At 38.7% G+C, this 25,579-nt stretch overlaps 2 protein-coding genes across 2 annotated transcripts; one reads left to right on the top strand and one right to left on the bottom strand.

The window, feature by feature from the left end:
* Window positions 1–1,272: 1,272 nt before the first annotated feature.
* On the bottom strand, window positions 1,273–7,586 carry LOC113462738 (50S ribosomal protein L1-like). The gene is made up of 7 exons (XM_039129611.1): window positions 7,568–7,586; window positions 6,527–6,621; window positions 3,014–3,055; window positions 2,815–2,920; window positions 2,199–2,263; window positions 2,067–2,111; window positions 1,273–1,394 (listed from the first exon to the last, which is right to left on the bottom strand). Exons 1-7 carry the CDS (start codon window positions 7,584–7,586, stop codon window positions 1,338–1,340), a joined length of 429 nt encoding a protein of 142 aa, XP_038985539.1. The 3' UTR covers window positions 1,273–1,337.
* A 6,435-nt stretch (window positions 7,587–14,021) lies between these two features.
* Window positions 14,022–25,579, top strand: LOC103707331 (mitochondrial dicarboxylate/tricarboxylate transporter DTC). Its single transcript, XM_008791769.4, has 6 exons — window positions 14,022–14,296; window positions 14,754–14,837; window positions 20,452–20,513; window positions 22,879–23,240; window positions 24,924–25,138; window positions 25,242–25,579. Exons 1-6 carry the CDS (start codon window positions 14,177–14,179, stop codon window positions 25,296–25,298), a joined length of 900 nt encoding a protein of 299 aa, XP_008789991.1. The 5' UTR covers window positions 14,022–14,176; the 3' UTR covers window positions 25,299–25,579.

The following is a 25,579-nucleotide window of genomic DNA, read 5'->3' as shown; positions in this document are numbered from 1 at the left end:
GTCCCACATACACAACAGGTCTTAAACTTCATCAATATCACAAGGGACCACAATGACCCTGCTATTCAACCAGCTTTCACAATTTTGTAGAGAATCGACCATCATATGGTCTGCATGCCTGAATATGTCTATATCTCCTGCAGAGAAACTTGATGACCCAAATACTTGACTCTTCACAAACAAGCTAAACTTGAGTGACAATTTTATGATGCCCATTTGAGAGTAGTTGTATGCAATGATCTGCACAAGTCTGAACTTCTTCGTTGCTTTACCACCCCAAGTGTTCTCGAATCAAGGGCCACCACAACATTGAGAAATCACACTTCAAGAATAAGACACTTGGCCCATTTTTTTCAGAAATTCTTTTTGACAATAAAGTTGGAATGGCCTACTTACAAACTTCTCTAACTTCTGCTACTTCTCATCATCTGTAACAATAGCACCCCAGACTCCATATACCATATTGTGTTATCAGTTATTATAAGCTGACATTATTGGCTAGGTCTTCAGGGCGTAGATGTTTGTAAATCCAGCATTTGAGCAATGTATGGTTCTAATATGAATAAGATTGCAAATTTAATTCTATTTCCTGCATGCGCAGAAAAATTGATTGAAACAGCAAATATTCATAATCGGTAGCCAAATAAATTTGTTATGCATCAGGTTTCATAAAAAAGACATGCCTGGCAGCAGACATTCCTGATAAGCATGTATGCATATGCACTACAGAAATTTCTACTTCATGAAATATATTCTAACAGACTTTATATACGAGAGAAGCTAGGCAGCCACGCTCAACCTCCCCATGCAGTTTTCCCATTCCTTTTGATTGGTTGCTGAACACACAGAAATCAGTGAATAAGAGGACAGCAGGATGCTCCAGTTAGTAAAGAGCAAAACCTATTTTAATCCTAATATATATTCTCATATCCATGCCTCCCCAACCAACACTGCCTTTTCTCTTTTACCACCTCTACTGCCTCCCATCCCTCCTATCCCTACCACGCCAACACCGCCCTCCTTTCCTCTTTTTCCTTTCATCTCCTTCTCCTCTTTTCCTCTCCCTCTTTTTCAGACCTACGATCCTGATCAACCATTGAAAAAAATGACAGCATGAAAATTCAAACCACCAGAACAAGAAAATACCATAATTTTCATCAGAAATAGAAATACCTAAAAAGCCTAAACTAATAGAATATACAGATTTTGAAAATTCAGTCAGATCAAAAGCAAGGGATAAGAAAAAATGTTAGAAAAGCGCACCCCCCCCCCTCCTCTCTCTCTCTGTGTTTTGGCGGGGAGATTTGCAAGATTTCCATCCTTCCAAACCGGATTCATTATGGGAATAGGTCCTTCCTTGAACCCTTGATTTTTTTTCCCTCAGAAATTAGGGCCTGCACTGTATCGAGATTAGGATTGGACCAAGGTAAAAAAAAGTCTGCAAGATAACAGAGTCATTGGAAGCACTTCTAAACAAGACTCAAAAATAAAAATAAAAAAACAAAACAAAACAAAAAAAACTTAAGTGTAAACAGCATCAATTTGGTGTTTCTATACCCATCTGGACTAGGGAGGTTGTGGGGGTCTTGAACTTTGCCGTGATAAGCAAAGGTGAAGGCTATCGGGGGATATTTGCTCAGGGAGGATTGGCAGGGCACCTTAGGCAGTGAGGGGTATTTATGGAAGTAAAAACTTTTCTGGAAGAGAAACTAAATTTACTGGTTGCTTACAGCATGGAGGTGGGGCGTGGGAAGCCAAGCATGGCTCCCTAGCTTCTCTCTTTATATATACGTGTAACTTTCTATTTTCAGTCTACAATAAGGTAAGCCTGCTATCTTAATCTTGCTTGCATACACAGGAAGTACATGCACGAGTGGCATACCTTCCCCAGGCCTGAATACACAATAGCAGTTCTATCAATTATAAAATCAATATGACTTTGCCTCTTTTACCGCACCAGAAACATCAATTGTCACAGATCCTAGCTATATAAAAGTGCAAACAATTAGAGCAGCACTATCAACATATCTACCATAGCATACAGGGAAATAACTGAAGAAACTCACTTTGGGATTTGGCATCAACCCACGTGGACCGAGGATCCTAGCAATCTGATAAAGGAAGATTTGTAAGTGAAATGAATTACAGATAAATCTAAGTAACTAAAATATGCAAGAACAGAAATTCATGCTATGAACCTTGGAAAGATGGGGCATAAACATAGGAGTGGCAATGCACTTGTCAAAGTTAAGTTTGCCCCCTCCTGCAGGGTTTATGTTCAGAAGCATAAGACAGATTAATACATTTGAACTGCAGCAAATATAAAATTGATGAGGTGACGCTGCATCTGGTGATTAACATATAAACTCTGCAGCAAAGCATTCTTTGCATAGAACCAAAGACTATTATTGCATGTCATCTGTGACCCAGCTACCGCAGTTGTGAACAAACTAAACATGCACAAAATTGTGCATGGTTACCAAAAAAAGAAAAAATATTCTCAATTGTGCAAGCATATTAAACGTAACTCTCAGGATGTGCAATCTTCAGAATGGGGAATATGTTTAAGCACTACTACACATCAAACAGAGAATATAAAACAGAAAATAAAGAGAGTTAACTGATTCAATAGTCAAAAAGACATCCTGAAAAATTCATGATCAGAAAGAAGTGATGGTTACTACAGAAACAACCAACAACATTCAGATAGTTGGCTTGTAAGAACAACGACCAAAGGGCTCACTTTCGGGCAAAGATCAAGCCGTTATGTCTCTCAAAGAATTGAGTACATTAAGAATTATGTAAATATAATACCATTTTTAATTTCCGCTATCAGTTCATCGCCACCAACTATGTCAGCTCCTGAAGCTCTGGCTTCATCTGCTGCAGGCCTTTCAGCAAATACAGCTACTCTAACGGTCTTTAAAAAAATATATATCAACTATCAGTACGAAATAAAGCAGATTTAATTAATGTAAACTGAAAGGGCTTGTTATTTGCCATTGAAAGGTACCTTTCCAGTGCCATGAGGAAGTGTCAAAGCACCATGCACCATCTGTGACATCATACCAATATTGTGAAAAGCAATAAGTTAAAGAAGCAAACCAGCTACAACAACTATATAATGATATGATATATCAACCTAAATTATGAACTCAACAGCGTTAAAAGCAGTCAGTCTGTTAGTTGAGAAAGTAACCGATATAAATGCTAAATTTTCTGACTACATAGATGAAATACAACAGTTTAAGGCATATGGAAATATTGCAGTGTGATCTTGAGAAGTTGCTTCCATGATTCAAGACTTTGCTTAAAGTCAATTGGCAGACTTGCATATCCTAGTTACTGAACTTCCAGAAAGGCCAACACTTTTGGATGTCTGTCTATTAGATGATCAATGCCACACACATAAAAAATAAAATAAAATAAGATTCACTGGGCCATGAATGTCATAATTCAACAGATGATTTTTTTTTTTTTGATTATAATTCAACAGATGATGTTCACTTCAGTGTTCTCACTGCATGGAAAATCAACTTTACCTATTGCCTTGACAGCAACATTACATGGTCTCTAGAATTCTTTGAGTGATTGGCAATTCATGACACAACATAGCACATCAACATGCACCACAACTACCATCCAACTTAGTTACTGCACAGCTATATATCATGGCTCAGATCAAATATCACTATGATTTCAGTATTGGCATTTTAGGTAATCAAATACTTCGACATAGAAAGGAAACATCTTGCAAAAGAAAATAAAAAGTTAAGAAATTATCTCTATAACATCAATCATGCATTTCACAAAGAAATGTGAATTTGAGGCCATTTTTGTGCACATTGTTAGCTATTCAGTCTCTTATGATTGTAACAATCCAGGGCCTCACTCAAAAAAGATAGCCGAAAGATGTTATTTAGATTTTTTAGTCTTGTATCAGTACTTAAGATATACCAAGTATATAACCGATGTAAAACTAAACACATGCCCACATGAGTCCTCACATGCTCCCCCCGTTTTTAAACCATGGCGTCCTCATCGGTCGAAGGGTTCAAATTTATTCAAATCCAATTACAAACACCACGATCAACTCGTGACCAGTCCCAAAAGGACTTATGTTGCAACCTCTCCTATTCCACATGGGTCATCAGCCAGGTCCACTCTAAAATCATTGAAAACAATCCAAAACCTCACCTAAAAAGGTTAGCCAAAATGTGTGATTTAGATTCCTTAGCTCTATACATGTATCCAGGATCTACCTAGTATATAGCTAACATAGGATTAAACACATGCCTCCATGAGTCCTCACAATGATTGAATAGAAGTATAGAAGCTATTGTAAATAATTGTGTATTAATATTTATACACATGTGTATTCATAAAATAAATGCCAAATAAAGCTTTTCATCTCACCATTTGTGCTTCTAAAAGAACATTTTATTTTTTTCACATTGTAGATAGTCCTACCACATATCTACATACTTAATAAATGTCATAGTAATCCAATGCTTGTCAAGTATTTAACATAATCTGCTGACAACTAAGGATAATATTATTTTTCCTTTAAATGACCATTTCTGCTAAAATAAGCCACAAACTTCTTGTATTTTGCAAAGCAAAGATTGCTCTTACTGTTTCCAATAATGATCACCTAATAAATATTAGATCTAACCAAATAGGCTATTTTGAATTATGTTACATATTGATATTGTATTTTAAGTACAATATGTGCTTGCACCAAAAAGATATAAATACACAAACATAGAACAAGTTTGCATCCATATACGTAAATAAGTTCTGTACGGATTACAATGTTGCTGAGTTTTCAAGCTTAGCAGGCCAAACATTACACTAAAGAATTAGACATCTTTGAGGAAGATCCAAGTGGTAAAACATCCCATTTCATTATGTAAACTAAGTCTTCCTCAAAATTGTCTAAAAGAAAGTTTCCCATAACCATCACTCTTTGATGGACTTCACTGATTTTAGATAAGAGGCATCTCTTTAGGTTCAAGCTTTTTGATATTTGTATCTTTTTGCGTTTTCTCTTTGACATCCATTTGATATAACTCACAAAATATTCTCATGCCCTAGGGTATTTCATCTCCACTAATCAAGGTATTCGGAACAGTCCTGAACCACCCAATTTGGGGTGAACCAAGCCATGCTGGCGGTGAACCGGAATGGTTCAGGCATTTAAAACGAGAAACTGGTAGGAGGGAGAGAGGGAGAAAGAAAGAGATGAAAAGAGAGGGAGGGAGGGAGGGAGGGCCACGGAGGGCCGGAGGAGGGGCTCTGCCCTCCGGACCCCTATTCTTTCGAAACAAGGGTCTATCAAGGCTCCCTTTTTTATTTTGAAAATTTTAAATGAAGTCTGCAACCCCCTTGCCGACTTCACTTAAATTTTTAAAATAAAAAGGAGACCCAAATTTAAGTGAAGTCGATAACCCCTTTGCCGACTTACTTCAAATTTTTAAAATAAAAAAGGAGCCCCGATGGACCTATGTTTCGAACAAAACAAGGTCTGGAGGGCGGAGCTCACCCTTCGGTCCACTAAGGCCCTTCGGCGCCCCTCCGGCGGCCTCCGGAGCTCCTCTTCCCTCTTCCTCCTCTCCACTCTCTCACTTTTTCTCTCTCATTCTCCCTCGCCTCTCTGTTGTGCCGGTACAAGCCCGGCACGGAATGGCACGAAGGTGTACTAAACCATGCCACCGGCCGGCCAACCAGTATGGGCTCCAATACCAGCACGGCGAATCTTGCCACTAATTACACTTTTGTTGATTTTTAAAGAATACTTGAGAATGGTCCCAAGAATAGTAAGGACACCAACATTAAAATTGTCTCTTTTTTTATATGAATGAGTTTATCTTAACATTACATCCTTTAGTGACAAGACACATGGATACAACCTTCATATAGATTCAAGTAAAAAAAAAAATGCAACGTCACATGTTATACTTGATAACTGAACTGAACTATTAAATAGTTTTCACCTATAAATTGCATGGCATTTTCTACTGTGAAATGAAGCAAAGGCAATTCCTAGGCTTGCGTGTTTAATATCTATTAATATTTCAATAAGGAACTGAGTTTCAATGTTTAGCCAAGTCTTGAGTTGTTTGCTAATTTGTCATACTTTAGCTCCATGGTGGAAACAATTGTATCACACTAGCTAAAAGTTCCTTTATTGCAATGGATTCATATTAAAAACATCATTCACTAAATTCAAGTGATATTGGTGCTCGCTCCGGTGCTTATAGCTTCATGAATCTAAATCAAAACCCACCTTGGGCAGAGCTGAGATTCAGTCCATTGATATATGCTTGCCGCTTCAAGATGCAAGGAACCTTTTGATAATCCGGGAAAAAAAATGACGAATAATAAGTAGGAATACTTTATATACCACAAACCATGGCGATTTCATGTATCACAAGCACAACAAGAAGGGTTTCAAACTTCCAAAGCAATATAACTAATTTAAGCATGAGAATTAGTCAAAAATAAGTAGCTTGGTAGACTAGACCTGGTCACCACGTTGTGGATCAACACCCAAATTAACATGAGCTTCAACCGTTTCAACAAATTTGCGCTTTGCATTAGCCTGAAAATTGACTCGAACTCACATAGAACAGCGAAAACTGCATTTGTACAATCAAACAAACCGAAAAAGAAAAAGAAGATAAGAATGACCAAGAAATCTTTTGAATGTATGAACAAACCACTTGTATTTTTTTTTCATAGTCACTCTTGATTTTTTTTTTACAACTTCTGAAGAACAACATAGATAAAGAATGCTAATGACCTAGCAACTATTAGATCAGTTCTGCTGTTCTAATTTAATCCCATTCTACAAGTAATCCATGACTCAGTTGTGCCAATTTATGAAACAAAAAAATGCAATCAGTCTCAGAATGTATGCATAATGAGACACATCTACCTTCGTACTAAAAAAATAATTATAAAAATAGTTATGGAATAAAAGACCCTAAAATCAAAAAAGAGGAAGAAAACACAGAGTTTTCCTATTTGGGATCTTTACATTGGTTAGCATAATAAAAGGAGTCAAACTCCAAACAGATTTTCCATTCAGGTCATGAGGTAGGCATTGTTTATACCCAAAAACAACTAGAGAATTGGTGATTCTTTGGACTAGATCACTTCAACTCACAATTATAGATGATATGACCTGTGGATGCAATAAGCCATTATAGAACTATCAAAGGGATTCCTTATGAAAAGCTAAGGATCACATTATCATGATAAACTTTTAACCTCTATCGCTATGGTAATAGAGCAGCAATTACTGGGGCATTTAGACTATATCTTCAGGACTAGCCATTAGTCATGTGAACAGTCCAAGTAAAATGATAGGCATATGCTCGAAAACATGTTCTGTTTGAACAAAGCTACAACTGCTGAAACTATTTGAATATTTTACAGCTGGAAAAGCTACAAATCACCCTTTACTGATCACTGCTCAGTTCACCTGGGGATGTGGAAGCCGTTTATTGGCTAAGCACAGGCAGGGCCAGACTGACATCATCGGCCCTACCATGTTGGATACCAATCCCCGACTGCCACATCCCTGGTGAACAGAGCAGTGATCATTAGTGGGTGATCTGTAGCAGGATCTTTACTGTTACAGCTTATGATTAATGTTACCATTTTTACTACAAGCCAAAAAGATTAACATGTCAAGGTCAAGAATGGTATCAAATAAAGAAAAAAAAAAGAACAATATATGAGTCTTGTGCTTTTCCGCTTCTCTTTTAATGAAAATGTGTTTCATGATATAACTATGTTTCAAACGAACACTCAAATGTGAGTTTTGTGATTGCACATGAAGTTGTTAAAAAATAAATCTAAGAATACAAAAGAAATTAAAGTGCAAGAACATCGTAACTAGGGGTGAAAGTGGATCGGATAATATCCATCTAGATCTGTTTTTGTATTCCAATCTATCCGAATATAGATAGAAATTTGATTATCCGATTAATATCTGTATATGTATCCATATCTGTCAAAAAAAAATGGATATGGATATGGATAGATAACTATTCGATCCGTATCCGAATATTCGATTCTATTTGTAAACCTAATTAATTTTATATAGTACTCAAAAACTTTTAAGAAAAATAAATTACCATATTAATATGCTATTAACTTGATTTATCAACCACTTATTAATAATTTTGATTTTGTGGTCATAAAGTTTAATTATCCGATTTGTATCTATATTTTTATCCAAACTTTCGGTATTTAATTTGTATCCATATCTGTTTAAAACAAATATGAGTATGAATTTTTATATCCAACTAAGATTCGTATACGTATTTGTATTCGTCAAACAAAATAAATATGGATATGGATATGCTAACATCCGATCCATATCGGATCGGATTTCAGCCCTAATTGTAACCTATCAATAAAAGAAGGAGAAAGATAATTAAAATCATATGCTGACCTTGACTTCTCTGATGGCCTCCATCAGATCCATGGAAACCTTCTGCGGCCTCTTCTCAGGCTTGATGAGCGTCGGGAACGGAATCTTCTCTTCTTGAATGCCGAAGAAACTCCACACCCAGGCATCGGATTGGATCCTCCTCACCTCTCTTTGCAGTTGCTCATGATCCCCTTTCTTGTCCTCCTCGCTACCTCTTCCACCGGAGCTGATGTCCGGTCTTCAGGGAGAGGCGCCACCCGGGACGGATAAGAGACCGGCGATATCACTGGAATATCTTTCACGGAGCGGGCGTCCGCTCGAGTCCAAGGACGTGATCCCGCATCCGCCTGCGGTTCCAGGCCGGATTCTTGAGGCCGGGAGTCGGTCCGCAGCGCCTCGCGTTGCCTTCCTTGCGGAGGGCGCGGAGTAGGAGGGTTCTTGAGGTCCTCCCCCTCCTCCTCGGAAGGGTAGGGATCCATGGGCTTGACGGGGTAAGAGACCGGCTTGATGGGAGAGGAGAAGGAGAGCGACCTCAAGAACCCTGGACGTGGGGAGAGAGAGAGGAGAAGGGGAGACGGGGGAGGTGGGAAGGTCGGACGCAATGGCGGCGAGCGTGGGATAGGAGGGTCTCCAGGCGGGCCATCGGCTCCGACCGAGATGGGCAGATGGCGGACACGGGCGGCGTCTGGGTTTTGGGAGTTGGGAGCGGCGACGGTTTTAACCTGCAAGGGAACGAACGGACCGACTGATCGGGCCTAATGGGCGGGCATTTGTCTTCGAACACGTTCCGTTGGCCGTTGGAGGGAAACATAGCGACACTCCGAATCGTACGATCCACGCAATCTTTGAGCTGATTCCATCCGCCCAGGAGTAGCCATCGATTTGGACAGACAAGATGCCAATTAGATCGCATACAAAATATATAAAAAATTTATTAATTTGAATCTGATCTATATACCAAATCAATTAAAATTTTTGATCTAAACCTGATTATTAAACCGATGAAGCCTCAATTGGTCTATTTTATTAAGCATTGCCACCCGTATATCCGGTGGTAATGCCGCCATGTATGATCCTAGAGGGTCTGGGGTGTCGATTTTTGTATTCTTTTTCAGTCTTACCGAATAACCAATGGCTTTCGACTGCAACATGCATTCGATCAAAACATGTTCATGAATGCACCGGGTTCGGATATTTGCAGCTCATTCTTACCCTTAATTTAGATCTAAGTAGCCTGAGTATACCCACTTTGTGCAGAGGAAAGCCAGCAATATGATACGTTGTACCCGTTGAGTTGTTCGTGAGTGTAAATTAAATTTGAGTTTTATTCTAGCAAGTTTCCGTTCATTGATTTCTACTTTTACATGAAACTGAACAAATCTGGGAAACAATTAGATGTATTGGTTGATTCAAAGTATTGGAGAAAACTTCATCAATGATGGGAAGAGTACAGGCTCTGCTAATCCGGAGCAATTATTTCGCTTTAGACGAGTAACCAGCCATAACATACAAACCAAAAAAACAAAGAGAGAGTGTTCAAACCAAATCATGAGTATTTGGATATATGAATACTCCTGCATGTTGTCTCATTTTGTTATCACAACACAAAAGAGATGTTGTTTCAGATCATGAGATCCCTGCTCGTATGCTAAAATATGAGATTATATGGTGCCAAAGGAAAGATAGTATGCAAATAAAATAAGAAAGCATTAAGAGACCAAGTTTTCTTGACAAACTCCTTTGTTTTCTTCCTTTCAAGTAGTCATAGTTTCGAAGGAAATTGGCCATAGTAGCTCAAACATATCACATTGCTTTTATTTTTTCTTTGTCATTTTCTTGGTTAGTCAAAATAAAAGAAAATTTTCTTTTATTCTTTCATCTTTCCTTCAAAAATACAGTTCAAAATTCCAAAATCTTGGCTAGACTTGAAAGTCAGCTGAGTTGAGTTGACCCGAAGATTTGGTCAAGAACCTAGTGAGTTTTAAACATCAGAACTCATTAATAAATTAATAACTTAAAAATATATATACTATTATGAGTACTTAATAGCATACATAGCAATGTGCATATATGGATACATCCGGTGTATGAAAATAGCTCCAAAAAAAAAATGCTTGAAGAATTTTGAGCAAACATCTTAGAAAATGGATATATAGATTTTTAGGATAGATCTATAATAAAAAAATCTATGCATCACAAATCCTATAAAAAAAAATCTGTACACCTTAGATATACAAACAGATCTATAGAATGAAAAAACATTATTTTATGCATTGATATCAATGTTCAAAAAAAATAAGAGAGACTCAATCAACCGTAAGAAATAAAAAGAATAAAATATCAGAAAATCAAGAAATAAAGAAATCAATACCTCACGAATTCAATAAATCGCTGCGGTAAAAAAAAAAAATAAAGGAGAGGAAGGAAGCAAGATGGAAATCAAAATTTCTTACAGATGGTGCTTCCTTGCAGACAGCTCTTTCCTGGAGTCTCTCAAGTTAAGTATGCGGGGATTTGACCAATACTCAACCGCTGGATCAATAGGTAAGATTGTTCCAAAATTTATCCCAAGATCACTATATACCTGTTCTTAAAAATAGATTTGAGATCATTGGGTTGGGCAGTGATTTGAGAAGTAGGGGTGATTTGAGATCTCTGCATTACTAGTGACAACCAAACAAGGTGATCTTATCACTTACTCCTATATCATTCTTAATCTTTGGGTCACCCCATATCAAACACCACCTTAATAAAAACAAGAGCTGGACAAAGTAGAAGAGTGGTTTTGGTTTTTCGAGAGTGTATGCTACTGATCTTCAACATGAAAAAAGAGAGTCGAAACTTAATAACTTGTACCACTGAAGCCATGTGGATGGTTTTACTAATGCTAAGGCTTGTAGGACAAAAAAGAATTATCAGGATAGATACGTTTCTTCTGCAAATGTTTTACTTTTTTTTTTCTACAATAGATGATTCATACACTTCTAGTGTGAATACATCCAAAAAAAGTCAAAAAATAACAAGTCTCGGAGTGCTCTAAGTAACTTCCTCTTACCAACCAGAGGGCTCCCTTAGAGTGGTCAGCCACATATGAGGCCATCCAATACATAGCTCTATTGGTCTATCTATAGACATGTTTTACTTGTTCATGAGATGAAGAATGATTCCACCTATTTTGGCGCAATGAAGGACATGCTATGCTGTGCACGAAGAGACAAATGGTCTCATTTGAAGATGGTTACTATTGTCGTTGGGTTGATGGCTTCTTTTCTCCTTGATTGCTAATGCTCACTATTATTCATCACTTTAATTTCTGTAATGGCCTAGGTCCAAGAAAACAAAAGGTGGTAGAGGTATTAGTTACATCTATTGATTATTTCTGCCACATGTTACTTGGGGAGAGAATTTGCTTGCGTCATGGACATAAGAACTCACGTAGCGGTGATTTTGGTGTGTGAACTTATTGTCTATCAAGAAAATTATTAGGAATCAAACATGAACACATACCATGATGACGCCTATTTGTTGTCTGATACTTTTTTTTTGGGGATGCAAGATGCCTATAACATGCATGAACCTATACAATCCAATATTTTTTTGATGAACTATATGATCCACTTAAATTTTGGTTTCGACATTAATAACTCACATAGTTTGACAATGGAATCATTATCCACTTCTATATGAAGCGATAAGGAACATGGAAACATCTTTTTTGGAGCTATGACAATGGAGATGGAGTTGAACATGAAATATTTGTTTATATCTAATGGAATGAGATTCATTGATTGTGATTTGGTCTGTAGAAGGAATGGACGGATGATGAATCAGAAAAATGTGAATTACGATTGAGCAGCAAAGGAATATGAATAAAAAGAGGAGGTTGAACACAATATATATATATATATTGCTGTTGAGCCGGCTGATTTTTCTTTTTAAAAAAAACTTCATCGCTGGATATAAGCAGCATCTACGTTGTGGTATGCATGCTTATTGTAAAGCTGGAATAGCTTGACATCAGAACTTCTTTGCTGCAAATGAAAGATGTTACTCAATGGCAATGGTTGGGAATTTGCCCTTTTCCTTTCCCCTCCTTCCATGGTTCAATCATTCTGTTCTTTTGATTAAAAAATTATGCTAGTTCTAAGACTGCATGACCTCTGCCCCTACCATAAAATACATCATATATAAAAGGGATAAAGTGAATTATGCAATCCAAAGTGTAACATGTACCGTAACGGTTCAAGCTGTTTTGAAGTCGAATTAGATTGTATTTCACCTTTATCCGACAAGAAAACTTATCCGTACTCCCCATCGGTAATTGTCCATTATCTCTAGATCTCAAAAATTGTCAATTATTCTAAAACAACTTGAAATACTAATAATATAATCTGGAACCTAATCTATCGTGCCATCTAGGTTTTATTTGCTGAAAGCATGAGGATGTGCGAGTAAAGAAACATTTGACCACCTATTTCTTTTGATTTTTCATACATTTTATTTTTTGATTCGCATGAACATCTCTTTTTTATGACTTCCACTTCTCGATCCCGGCCCGGAAAAGTGGAAAAATAGGTGGTCTTTTTTTATGATTCGCAGGCACTCATCTCTCTCTTTCTTTGCAATAAGCTATTCTAGGAGAGCTTGGTAAGTTGGCACCTTTTGCCCATTTCCATTTTTTACATCTCTTTTTTCATATTTTCCTAGAATCCAAAGCTTGCTTTCCTTTCGCCAAAAAAATCTCACTAGTTGCCTGTATCATATTAGAATTATTTGCTTATGCTATGACTAAAATGCACGCTCATGTCACCTTCCGAATGTAAAGAACCAACCAAAAAGCTAGATCAGAAAAAGAAAAGAAGTTGTCAGCATTGGCTTTTGGCCGGGCTATTTAGCCACACATAATGTTTATGCTACTCTTTTAGCTATGGAGAGCCAACTTTCATATTTAATACTTATTTATGACCTCTCCAATCTAGTTTCTCTTGTCACTTTATTAAAATAACCAAAAAAATAAAGGTACATTTCATCTTGAACCCTAGCATTATATTGAACATAATTCGAAGCACAAGTCTCATCGTGGTTGTGTAATTCCAAGTCACTCTCTCTTCTTATCTCTCTCTCCTAGCTTCATTTTTTTTCTTGAGGTTTCCACCTCCTACTTTATCAACAAAATAAAAACAAAAAAAAAAAGGAAAATGCGCAAGTTGGAGCTTGCCGCATCATAAAAATCACTGAATCTCTCTGTCCAACCACCAGAAGTTAAAGAAGTGGAAGGCCACCCGGTTGGACAATTAAGATGTCCGACGCGGGTCGGACCTCACCACATGCCAAAAGGGGAGCAGTGGGCCTCCCGAATCACGACCCCTGTGGGTTCGGGTTGTATCTTCCACGCGAAAGAATGATTCACCTTCTTTCGTAACATCCACCGTTGGATCGCGCAATGTATACCTCGCGATTTGTGCAAAAGATGTACGGAAAGTTGGTAATACTTTGGAAGCTGTGTGAGGCACGATCCACTGGTTGCCGTCGCGAAAGAAGATCAATCATTCCTTGGCGCCAAGGATACAACCCGAAGCCCGACCGGTGGCGGGCCAAGCGAGGAGCCGGCGTTTTTATATGAGAGCTAAATCCTAGGTGTATGGTCGGTCGCTTCTCCTCATCTTGCCCCTTTCGCCTCTCTTCTTCTCGTCCCTTCTCCCTCTCGTTTTTTCATTAGTTTCGGGTGAAATGGGGGAGGCGAAGCCCAAGAGCCAGGCCGGAGTTTGGAACACCGTCAAGCCCTTCGCCAATGGTGGGGCTTCCGGGATGCTCGCCACCTGCGTGATCCAGCCAATCGATATGGTCAAGGTAAGATCGTGATCTTTCGTTCTTCTTCTTCGCCAATTGTTTTCGCATCTTTTGATGGATTTTTGCTTTCTTGCACCCCCAAGAACAAGGAAATATTGGGTCTTGGAGGAGGAGTTGCAGGCTTATGACTCCGGTGCTTCTTGTTCAATGGGTTCGATTTTTTGGCTGTTTTATTTGTATTATCTTTTTATCTCGATATCAAAGTTGTTTCTTTGGGGACCTGAGAGCTCTTCGTCGATGGATTTTGTTTTCTGTTCTAGGTCCAAGAAAATAGGGGTTTCTGTTTCTTGATTCAACGAAGTGGATGCCTGTTGTGGAAAGAAACCCTTTTTTTCTTGGATTGTTTTTTTTTTCTTTTGAAGGGTCCGAGATCTATTCTTTGTAGGATTCATAGTATATTGTAATATAGCCTTCCTCGGTGATGATGCATATATTTTGGTGAATGTTTGTCTGGTAGGTGAGGATCCAATTGGGTCAGGGATCGGCACTCCAAGTGACAAAGAAAATGCTCGCCCAAGAGGGATTTGGCTCGTTTTACAAGGTTTGCTCCTCAACTATGTTACAGCCTGCTCCATAGTCTCCATTTTGTCATTTCTTCGTGGTGATTTGCTTTTCTTGAAACTTTATGTGATATATGATAAGTTGTTTCTTCTTATGGTAAGCTTGTCATTGCCTGTTTTGCTTTAATGTTGTTATTAATCTCAATATTGTTTGATTGACATGGCACTGTGGATTCCAGAGCAGGTCATTCTATGACCTGGCGACATGTACAATTGTACTGCATGTCAGCTTATTTATAACATTTAAGTGAAGTAAGAAATGGAGCAGCTTTAATGAAATTTATTTTGTGGAACGACAAGCACAGAGCAAGAATATTATATTTGCAATAAAGGTGAAACATTTGAATTTGGAATTATCTGTCTCCGTTAGTGTGTTTCTTGGATATGGAGAACCATTTTAATAACAGAGCGAGGGAGAGACTAATACATCTTGATACGTATCCAAGAACCATAAAATTAGCAAATGGAGAAACCAAGTAATATGACATTGAAGGTCTTGGAACCCCCTAGTGAACATAATAAGCACTTCTACTCTACCTTTATCTATGTCCTACATGGAAGTTTCTCCACCTAATTTTGAAGATGTTTCAACTTGAATTATTTTCTTTCTTTCTCAACCCACTGAGCTTTTTGGATGGAAAATCAATGAACTAGTGACAAAAATCCCCCTTTACCAATCTTTTGTTGAAATTCTCTTTTTTACTGGCGATCATCAGCATGCACTAAAGGAGAATGACCGAAAGAATTGCTATTATTCGAGTTCAATATAAAGCCCTGAACTATTTATCTAGGACAATTGTCCGCTCCCATTTCTCTTTCTTTTACCTTTAAAATTTTCATGCTGCTTTTGTAAATCCTTCATCCTAATAGTTTGGGGCATGTCTTCATCCTAGTAATTTTGTAGGCAAAAACCTCTTCTATCCTACATAATAGTTTGAGCAAGTCCTTCATCCTAATAGGTTGGGCAGGTCTTTATCCCATTTGGCAAATCCCAGCAGATGAAAGTGTTTCAGTTCACTTAAAATGAGTTTGGGCAAGTTTTCATACGAATGGTTCCAGTTTTTGCCATATGTTGCATGCTTACTTTGGAAAGTTTTGCTAGTTTAGGCAATTTCTTCTCAATAGTTCTAATATCGACTTCAATTTCATTTACTTTATTTTTATCAATAATGGTCCTAGTTTAATCAAAAGTTCTCAAGTTGATTTTGTATATTTAATTATCGGCTGTGCTTTGTACAAAGTACAAACTAAATCATTTACTATTATCTACTATTTTGTATAATATGATACATATACTGCTTTGTTCCTGCTTTTTCTTTCCTGTTTTACGAGAAGAATTTTTTGCTCCCTCCACATAAACACACGGCTGATGCTACTTAGGTTACTGTCAAGATTCTGCTAGATATATGTCACGCCCTCGGTCCGATATCGCGAGTCGGGGGTTGCGCCAACCGCCGCACATCCGTAGGAAACTCTCCCCACGAGCATGCAAGGCATCATAACCAAACATCTCAATTTTATAAAATAATTCAACTAAATAAAAATGCAATCTTATTTCATTAACTAACTCAATTTATAAAGTTCCACGGTTCTAAATATGCAGCGAAAATATTTTACTAATATTTTGCAAACTTTATTTCTTTAACTAACACAACTTACAATGTCTCACAAGTCTAGCAATAGTCTAAGATAAAACATCAATTTAAATAAATCCTAATCTAAGATAACTTGTGCCTCAGTTCTTCTAATCGCTCTTCCATTTTGTAAAACCTCGATAGGTTAGTTCTCGAAATATGTAAAACAACAATAAATTGTATAATGAGCTAAACAGCCCAGTAAGTAATAAATAACTTAACTAGACAATTCATATAATAACATAAAATATAAATACAAATTACGATGAATCAGCATAATGACATAATCAATTTCTTTTCAAACACAAATCCATTGAAATCCGTATCTTTCAAATATTCATACACATAATCCTAAATCTGATTCGAAACAAATCACATTCAACTCAACAGCCTTTAACTACGACCACACTTATACCTTGTGGCTAGGCTAGAAACAGAGCCGCACTTATACCCTGCGGAGTGGGCCAGAATACCGCACTTATACCCTGCGGAGTGGGCCAGAATACCGCACTTATACCCTGCGGTTGGTAGGAGTGCAAATGGGTCGGGTCGGGTCGGGTCGGGTCCTGGGTGACCCCGACCCGATCCGGTTTTTTGTTCGGATCCTAATTTTGGACCCAGACCCTCAGTATCTGATCTGACCCGGTTTTTTGTTCGGATCCTAATTTTGGACCCAGACCCGACCCGGTTGAAAATCGGGTCGGGTCGGGTCCGAGTCGGATCCGTGTCGGGTTCGGATCTGAATTGGGTCCAATTTTTTTGTGCTATTGGAAAAGTATTTGGGCAGATCTAATTTGGTCATATCATAATTATGAGGTGCTGGGTGACCCGTGACTTGAAAGACTTGCAATTGACCTCCAGTCAGAACAGATGACCTATGACGTACTAACTAAGTCGGTTTGCAAGCCAAATTTCATATCACACTATTTTTTATCTGTATGACTGATTGGATGAAACTTGGTGTCTCCCAGCTCCCCTCTCACGAGGGCAAAAAAAATCCCAGACCTTCTTCCAAAATCCAATTCCATTGCAGAAAACTAGGCATGTGACCCATATTTAGTTCAGCGTTCCCTCACTTTCTCCCTTCAAAAGTTAAAAGAAACAAAAACCAAAAAACAGAAGGAAAAAAAAACCAGCTACCGAGACACCAGAGGTATCAATAGTGTAATAGATCGAGAGAGAATCCTGACAGGCTGAGGTTCCTTTGGATTCTGTGAACCTATGCCTATTGCTATCCTTCCAGGCTTCAACCCGACTCCCCTTAGGCTTTTCCTCTTCTTCTTTCTCTCTCTCTCTCTCTCTTCTTCGGGTCCATTCGGGTTGGGCCGGGTCCGTTCGGTAAACCCAGACCCAACCCAGAAAATGATTCGGGTCCAATTTTCGGACCCGATCTAGACCCGCGGGTCCTAAAATTCGGGTCGGGTTGGGTCTACGCGGGTCGGAATGGATCACGGGTCGATCCGACCCATTTGCAGCCTTAGCGGTGGGGCCAGAATTGCCAGTGCATAACCTCCAATTGGCAGAGTCCAGAACATAGTCAGGCTAAGAGTTCCAAATCTGATACACATCAAAAATTTTTTTGTAACATAATAGATATATCATAATCTGATCTAAATATGCATATACGATGTAAGAATAGTAAATATAACAATAGTCCAAAAAATATTATTCTAATTCACATATCTATTTTTCATTCAAATCATCCCGTAAAATTCATAAATCACATATAAATTCATTAACAATTTATTTGATGCAAAAATAATATTATATAAATGAAGAGTCTAGAAAAGGCAGTTCATTACTTACATTGAACGCGATCCACAACAAATCCAATTAATCTCACAAATCCCTCGCAGAACCTAATATCCAAAAATTATATTTTTCTTTTAAAATTCATCACAATATATATATAAAACTTAAATCTTAACATGCTCCCATGGTCGACCCTGCCGAAGCAGAGCACCCTGTTTTGGACCCAATTTCCGGCGATCGGCCGGCTCAAAAACCACAATAAATCATGGCTAAACATCACGTAAGGAAGAGAGAAAAGTTAGGAGCCCTTACCTCAGCCTCGACGAAGATCCGGCGGCTCTCTCTCCGGCGGCAATGGAGGTAGAGGAAGACCACTTGTGCTGAAGAAAAACCAGATTTTTAATGGCTCTCTCTCCCTCTCTCTTGGCCGACAGCCCAAGGAAGAAGAACCCCCAACCAGTTGGGCGTGGCGGCTCTGCTTTGGATGGCTTCAAAGGCGGAGGAAGAAGCCCTAAAAATAACGAGACGTTCCCGGCTTCTTCGGGATGAATTTCTCCCCTTCATCACACCCCCTCACATGTGATGCACGTGAGGCCGAAAGCTTGGGCTGGGCCGGTCAAATGGACCGGGCCCAGTTCCAATGTCTCACAATATAACTGAATTATTGCTGTTCTAGATTGAGTTGTTATCTTGCTGCGCAGAGTCATTTATGGTGTCTCACGGTCTCTTTTATGTTGATATGAATGAAATCCAACTCTTTTTCTAGTCATTTTACTAACAGTTCATTTCATTCATGGAATGAAATAGTGTTGTTTTTAATCGAAACAAATGATGCAATAAAAGTTTCACCTAGAGTGGTCAGGATTGGATTAGTCTTAAATTAGTATGGTTTGATATTCTATATTTACTTCCATATCTAAGAATTGAACAATGAACACCACTTTGATATTTCATATCAAATTTATCTCATGCCTTATTGTCTTGATAAGGGTTTGGTTTAAATTTTCTTATTCTACCGCTTGTCAAAGGAAGCACTTATTTTTTTTTAAAAAAAAACAAAAATGAAGCATTTCTCATGCCTTATTATCTTGATGCAGGGGGTGGGGGGTGGGTGGTGGGGGCGGCGGGTGCGGAGGAGGGGAGGGGTTGTTGGGATGGTGGAGGGATCTATATTTATCTGGCATTATGGCTTTTATAAGTTTGAAATTTGAATTTGAATAATCACATCATATATCAACTTTCTGTCTCTCTCGTGCATACTCACATGCATGTGCATGCAAGGGTATGTGTGGGTCGTTCCTGTCTGCTTATCTATTCTAAGCTTCCATCAGAAGTAGTAAGATAATTGTTCTTCCTTTTTCTCCGGTTATGTCATCAATATGGAACAAGAGGAAGTGGAATGTGTTTGACAGGATCGTAAAATTCCCCTCTGATTTTCTGTTGGGTGTGGATTCAATCTTCTCCGGTTTCTTTCTTGTTCGGTTGTGTTCATAGCCTATTGAGTAATTACTGTTTTCTTTTGGATATTATGTTATTTTATTGCATGTTTTCCCTTGCATGTGAGAGTTTAGGCTGGTTATGCCAAAAAGATTCTCAACTGAATATCTGTATCTTACAATCTTTAGTCTAATTTCATGCATAAATACAGATGCACACATTTATGAACAAGAGAAATAACTCATTAGATGTGTCATAACAATGAAGTAGGTTGACACTTAAGTGATATTTAACCACATAAGATCAGGAGTATTTGACAAGATCTTTTAACAGTGAATTTTTTTGACCAAATATAGGTGTCTTGTAGTTGTAGTCTAATTTCATACTTACACATGTACACATTTATGATGAAGAGAAATAACTCATAAGATGTGTCATAATAATGAAGGAGGCTGATACTGAAGTGATATTTAACAGCATAAGATCAGAAGCACATGACACAATCTTTTAACAGTGAATTTTCATGTGATTTATGAATATATAGGGCACTGTATTATATTTTTAACATTTAGATTCCTCATTGATTTTTTTGATTCTTGAAAACTATGCCATTTTCATTATCTGCAGTCCCTCCCCCAAATTTATGACTGAAAGCACCCACATGTTGCCTTGCGAGTAATTGTTATTAATTGAATTATTATTTTTAAGTCTTCTCTTTATTGTTTTGAAAGGTGCTTTCTGTTTTTATGTCTGATTTAATGTTCTGGAGCAGGGATTGTCAGCTGGTTTACTAAGGCAAGCTACTTACACAACTGCACGGCTGGGATCCTTCAGGTGGGAATAATGAATGATATCATGATTGCTTATTTTAACACATATTTATGAATAATACATGTTGGATTAAAAGTGTGCAGTTGTGTAGCAATGTGAATTGTTAAATTCAAATGCCTCTTCCTTCCCTCATCCTGTTTGGATTATGTAAAACCCAGCTTAGATTGGGTTGAAGACAGGCATTTCTAATTCCAAACTAAAAGTTGTTGAACTATCCAATTTTTAAAAATCATTTTACTTCATTAGAATGGGTTTTCTGGGCCAGGGCAGTTTAATTTGAGTCAGGGTGTTGGGTTATAGATCTGAACCAATTTGATTCTTCTCATAATTTGCATCAAATGGGAATATGATTGAACAGAATGTTCTGCGCCTTGGAGTTCAAGTTGTTAGTGGTATCGGTTAATCCTGATGGTGCAAATGCTTATTGGGTGGATTAGCTTTTATGAGTCAGCTTACATTTGCATGAATGACCAATAAGCAATGGAATCTTTATGGTGGCCTGCTACATCAATTCTCATAACATCCTTACCTTAAGACTAGAAAGGCCCAATGCACTTCCTACAGCATCCATAATCTGATCATCAACTAAAAGCTAGTCCTTAAGAACGTCCAAATAAAGTCCATCACTATCTGAATGCAGTAGGCTTGTTCCACCATCATTTTAGTTAGGGGTGGCAATCGGGTCGAGTCGGGTCATAAACAGGTCGGGTCACATGCAGGTCGGGTCTGAAAATCGTAAACCTGAACCCGACTTGTTTATTAAACATGTCAGAAATTACAACCTGAACCTGTCATGTTTAATAAACAGGTAATCCGACCCGTTTAATCTGTTTAATAAACAGATAATCTGTTTGCCCAACCCGACCCGATCTGTTTAACCTGTTTATCCAATCCGATCCGTTTAACTTGTTTAGACCTGTTTAACGTGTTCAACCCGACCTGTTTAGACCCATTTAACCTGTTTAACGCGTTTAACCTGTTTAGGCCCGTTTAAACGGGTTAAAGGGGTCAGACATGTAAAACCCGTATCCGATCCAATTAATAAACAGGTTAAACGGGTCGATCTGTTTACGACCCGAACCTGTTTAGGCCAAACCCAAACCTGTTTATGGTGGGTCGAACACTGGTCGAGTTGGCGGGTCGGGTCATATTTTGCCACCCCTAATTTTATATATTTAAGTTGAATCCGTTTACTAATTGATCTGCTCTTTGACCCCGTTCCTTCTAGTACTCATGATGCTTCTGGGATTTTGTAGTGTGCATTGCACTATTGCTACAGTGACTCCTAAATTAGTTTTAGCTTAAGTAAGATGGACCTGCAATCCAGCTTCTAAATCAGTTTTAGCTTAACTAAGATGGACCTGCAATCCGGATCACTCAAGACTTAAGCAACAGGCATTTACATGAGATGATTGCAGCCATGGAGTAGTTGATCTTTTTTTCCTGTGTATATTCCTGAACGATTTGATAGCGTTTCTCCTGTCTACTGCTCTTTTTTTCCTTGAAATTAGTTGCATCCAAGGGAGCCTAAAACAAACCTCATGAAAGACAGATCATAAGGAGCCTAACTTTATAGTGCCATATTCAGTGCAAGCTAAACACAAGTCTGTCAAGGAAGGGGCTTAGTCCAGGTTGGAAATTACTTGAAGATAGGAAGTCCTAAAATAACGGGTGTTAAGTGTTTAAAAATGGTTTAAGGATGATAGTTTGTTCAAGGATACAGACTACAACCATGAGCTTGATGTCATATAGGATTAATAGAGTTGAATCCCACTTTTTAAGGTATGTGTGGCTTTTCATTTATTTATTTTTTTATTGTAGTTTCTGTTATGATAGGGCTGTGGATTTCTTCTTTTTCATATTTGAGATATTTTGATATATTTTTTGTTCTGTGAAGCATGTAATCAAGAACTTTTTCTTATATGTAGAATTATCAAATGGTTAGATTACAAGGAGTTAAGAGTAGCCCTCTTCTGGGAAGAGGCTGCTTTGTTGAATGGGATGTGTAGGGGCCTCTCTTTTGCTGCCTTTTGGATTTTGCCCATCTATTGTGAGGTGTGGTTAATGCACAATGAGCGTGTTCTACTCTTCCATGTACCTGATTGGATGCTAGTTACTCTGCTATCAGAAAGAGCGAAATCAAACTCCTTTCCCATTGAGTTCTCCTTATTTTTAAGCTAACAGTTTTGCACTGTAACAATTTAAGAATGTGCTTAAGTTCATATCACATCAACAAGCATCAGATTTACCTAATGATCAACTATGCTATGGCTTTAAAATTGTGTAGCTGATAAAAATGCATTTAGAGAAGAATAATAATCTTAATGTGATAGTATCTTAGCTATTGACTGTTTTATATTTTGCCTAGGGTGTTGACAAGTAAAGCAGTTGAGGCGAATGATGGGAAACCACTACCTCTACTACAGAAAGCTTTTATTGGGCTGACAGCTGGAGCAATTGGAGCATGTGTTGGCAGTCCAGCTGATTTGGCACTCATCCGAATGCAGGCAGATGCAACTTTACCTCTAGCACAGAGGCGAAACTATAAAAATGCCTTCCATGCGCTCTATCGTATTATTGCCGATGAAGGGGTTCTAGCACTTTGGAAAGGTGCAGGCCCTACTGTAGTTAGAGCAATGGCATTAAATATGGGCATGCTTGCCTCGTATGATCAGAGCGTCGAGTTTTTCAGAGATTCACTTGGTTTGGGGGAAGTTAGTACTGTAGTTGGTAAGATTCTTGGTGATTATGCCTTTCTTTTTGGAGCTAGAGTCATTCTTACAGCAACCAACAGAAAATTATTAATATTGTGGATTTTGTTTGATAAGATCTGCATGACCAAAAATATCCGAACGAGACTGGATAATATCTGGCTATATTATTTTGGCTTTTTTAGTATAGCATCATCAGTTGTTTCCATCTTAGGATTGTTTTTGCAATTCTCCTCCATGGAATATGAAAGGTTAATTGTTTACTGGTCTCATAGGCCTGTTGGCATGCTTCACTGCTGCTAATCATTATTGTTTTGTATGAGTAGATGCAACATGTTTTTGTGGACTGGTAGATACTAGGTCAATGGAATGCTAAACACGTGACCCAGAGTGTCTATCCTTCTGAGTAGATATTGTGGTTTATGTGTTTTGGTAATTGTATTCAAGATAGCAGTTTATGGACATGCTGTTTAAATAGTCAAAACTTCACCCATCCTTAGAAATTAAGTCTGCATTAGACCTGCTTAATGGGCGGGCCGGGCTGGGTTTGGGCCGGGCTCAGCCTAGGATACCACTTGATTTAGTCAAGCCCAAGCCCAACCTGGCCTAGTCTTCAGGCCTACTTTCTAGGCCCGAGCTTGCTACTTATTGGGCTTCGAGCTTTTGGGCTGGGCGTCGGACTCCCTCCCTCTCCTCCGCGATGTTGTCCATCTCCTCCTCCCATCCCACCGAGCCCGTTCCACCAAGCTCATCCCACCGAAGACACTGCCGCCATCTACGCCATGGGTGATGGGCGAAGAAGATAAGGGAACAGCTGGGGGAGGGATTGGAGAGGGGGTGGGGGCAGGGAGGGGGAGAGGTTTGAGGGGGTGGTGGGAGAGGGATTGGGAGAGATTGGTGAGATGGAAGGATGAGCGGGTGGGGCGGAGGGAGGAGACGAGAAGAAGATGAGGAAGGAAACCACAAGGAGAGGGTTTGGAGATGAGGTTTGGGGAATGGGAGGGGGGAGGGGGGAGGGGAGGAGGTCGGGGAGGGGTTTGAGAGGGTCAAGAGGATGGTGGGAGACAGATTTGGGATCTGGGACAGCTTGGGGAGGAGATGGGAGGAGTGTGTGGGGCGAAGGGAGGGGAGGAGAAGAAGATAAGGAAGAAGAAGAAGGATATATTTTATACTACATGATATGTATGTTATATTATATATTATTAGAAATATTGGACTCGGGCTGGGTCAATGAAACCCGAGCCCGGCCTGTTTAATTGACAGGCTCAATTTTCAGGCCCAGCCCGATCCGCTGGGCATAAAAACTAGGTCAAGGCCCCTTTTGGATGTGCCAGGCTCGAGTGGGCAGGCGGCCGCCCAAGATCTTGTCTAGTCTGCATCTCACAATCTGCCTTGACTGGCTTCTATATATGTGGTACCATTAAGTTGTATCCATGCTGATTATGAAATTCTGGATGTGTATACTTAATCATTAAGGAGAATAGCAAAGTGGTCATCAATGGCACGATGTTTATTGTTCTCTGCCTTTTAGTGCTGCTGTCATAAATTGTTTCTGCTTTTCTTAGGAGGAAGACTTAGTTGCAAAATGCATGAATATGACCTGCTATGAAGATGAAATCTCTATATGAATTGGTAAGATTAGAAAGTTTATTTCACTATTTGTTGCAACTTAATTTGATGTTTCTTTATCTTTTTATGGCAGGGGCTAGTGCTGTTTCAGGATTCTTTGCTTCAGCTTGCAGCTTACCTTTTGATTATGTCAAAACACAAATACAAAAGATGCAGCCAGATGCAACTGGGAAATATCCATACACTGGATCGCTGGACTGTGCTGTGAAGACCTTGAAAAGTGGCGGACCTTTCAAATTTTACACTGGGTTTCCTGTTTACTGTGTGAGGATCGCTCCCCATGTCATGGTAAAGCTTCAGTCCCTCATATTCTAATCAAACTTGCTTTATGTTTAGAAACCTTTTTTCTCTTTTTTACTTTTTGTTGATGTTTGAATGGGTGCTTGTGCAGATGACATGGATATTTTTGAACCAAATCCAGAAGATTGAGAAGGCAGCGGGATTGTAGAAGTCCTAACCTATTGGGGATCTCAGTATGCATTGACTTCAAACTATTTATAATGAATTTACGGCTTTTGAATCTGTAGTAGAGACTGGTTTTGATATCATGATAACCTTTATTTCGTACCTTTAGATTGTGATACCTAATGGTTTTTTGGGACGTAATAATCTGCCATGTATTTGGGAAGCATTTCCGTTTAAAGTTTTGGTCAGCCGTCAGGTGATTGGCAGCATAGGAAAATTCTATTCCAACTTCTGCTATCAAATGAATTGAAGAATTTAGTTATA

The sequence above is a fragment of the Phoenix dactylifera genome, chromosome 8, assembly GCF_009389715.1.
Source record: "Phoenix dactylifera cultivar Barhee BC4 chromosome 8, palm_55x_up_171113_PBpolish2nd_filt_p, whole genome shotgun sequence".
Lineage (NCBI taxonomy): Eukaryota > Viridiplantae > Streptophyta > Magnoliopsida > Arecales > Arecaceae > Phoenix > Phoenix dactylifera.
This window is presented reverse-complemented; position numbering and strand designations above follow the sequence as displayed.